The following is a 1,038-nucleotide window of genomic DNA, read 5'->3' on the forward strand; positions in this document are numbered from 1 at the left end:
AAACAGCTTTCTGGCTGCACCAGCTCTCTGATGACTGCTCTGTGTCTATTTGTACTGCATGACCATGCAGGGTGAGGACTCACACGACAGGGTTGTGGTGTAGAGCCAGGGCTTGTGGAAGCCATGCAAGTGCAGGACAGAGGTGGCTTGAGCAGACCCAGAAGGTGCCCCAGGTCCACTGTCACCACCCAGCCACTGGCCATCTCTCTCTGGCCATTTCCAGCCCTGAGTGCTCACCCCCCATTTAGGGGTGAGGTCCACTGTAAGGACATCTCCATCCTCCTGCCGGGCCCAGTGTCTCTATCAATCACAGGTATGGCCAGATCTGCCCAGCTTCCCTCCTGGCCAGAGCCTGGCAGACCCTGGAGCAGGGCTGTCTATGAAGCCCCACAAGTGACATGGTCTCTCCATGACCTTGGAAAGGCTGTCCAACAGGAAGGTCATGGGGTGACAAAGCACCAAGGAATGCTGTGGAGATCATGTCAGAGGGAGCATTCCTCACCCTGAATGTACCCTGTCCTGTGCTGTGCCTGCACTGTGGGGCTGGGATGCCACAGGACAGAGCACTGACAGGGGCTGTGAAGCAGCTGTCAAGCAGTGACAACAAGGACAGGTACAGACAAGGGGTTTACATTTCCTTTGCTCTGCAGGTATGACCTTGGGAAAAGCAAAACTCATCTGGAATTGGTGCCTGCAAGTAAAGTCAAGAGCAAAGAAAAGAGCTTCAGGACTTGAGAAGGCAAATGCAGGGCTGCTGCTGGATGAAACAGCAGACACCCATGGGTCTGAGGGACTCAGTGTCTGCTTTTACAGGAAAAGTCTGTGAGCTCTGTGCTCAATGAAAAGGTTCCAGAACGAGGAGAAAACATATTTGCAGGAACCTCAGGAAATCCCAGGAGGACAAATTCCAGTTTCTGCCCCTGCAGGAGCCTCACCTTGGCAATGACACTGCCTGGGTCTGCCTGGCTGGGAGCAGCCCCGTGGGAAAGGTCTTGGTGTGCAGGAGCTGGACAGGAGGTAGCCATATGACTGCCAGGG

The 1,038-nt window shown here is 54.7% G+C and overlaps 1 protein-coding gene across 1 annotated transcript in view; it reads left to right on the forward strand.

Annotated features, from left to right (window-relative positions):
* Positions 1–103, forward strand: part of LOC104403401 (olfactory receptor 14C36-like) — a 1,381-nt gene extending 1,278 nt beyond the window's left edge. The window contains 1 exon segment of the mRNA XM_010011522.1: positions 71–103. Within this exon segment, the coding sequence (XP_010009824.1) occupies positions 71–103 (33 nt within the window).
* Positions 104–1,038: the final 935 nt, after the last annotated feature.

Source organism: Nestor notabilis, unplaced genomic scaffold (assembly GCF_000696875.1).
Source record: "Nestor notabilis isolate BGI_N333 unplaced genomic scaffold, ASM69687v1 scaffold4833, whole genome shotgun sequence".
NCBI classification, from domain to species: Eukaryota; Metazoa; Chordata; class Aves; order Psittaciformes; family Psittacidae; genus Nestor; species Nestor notabilis.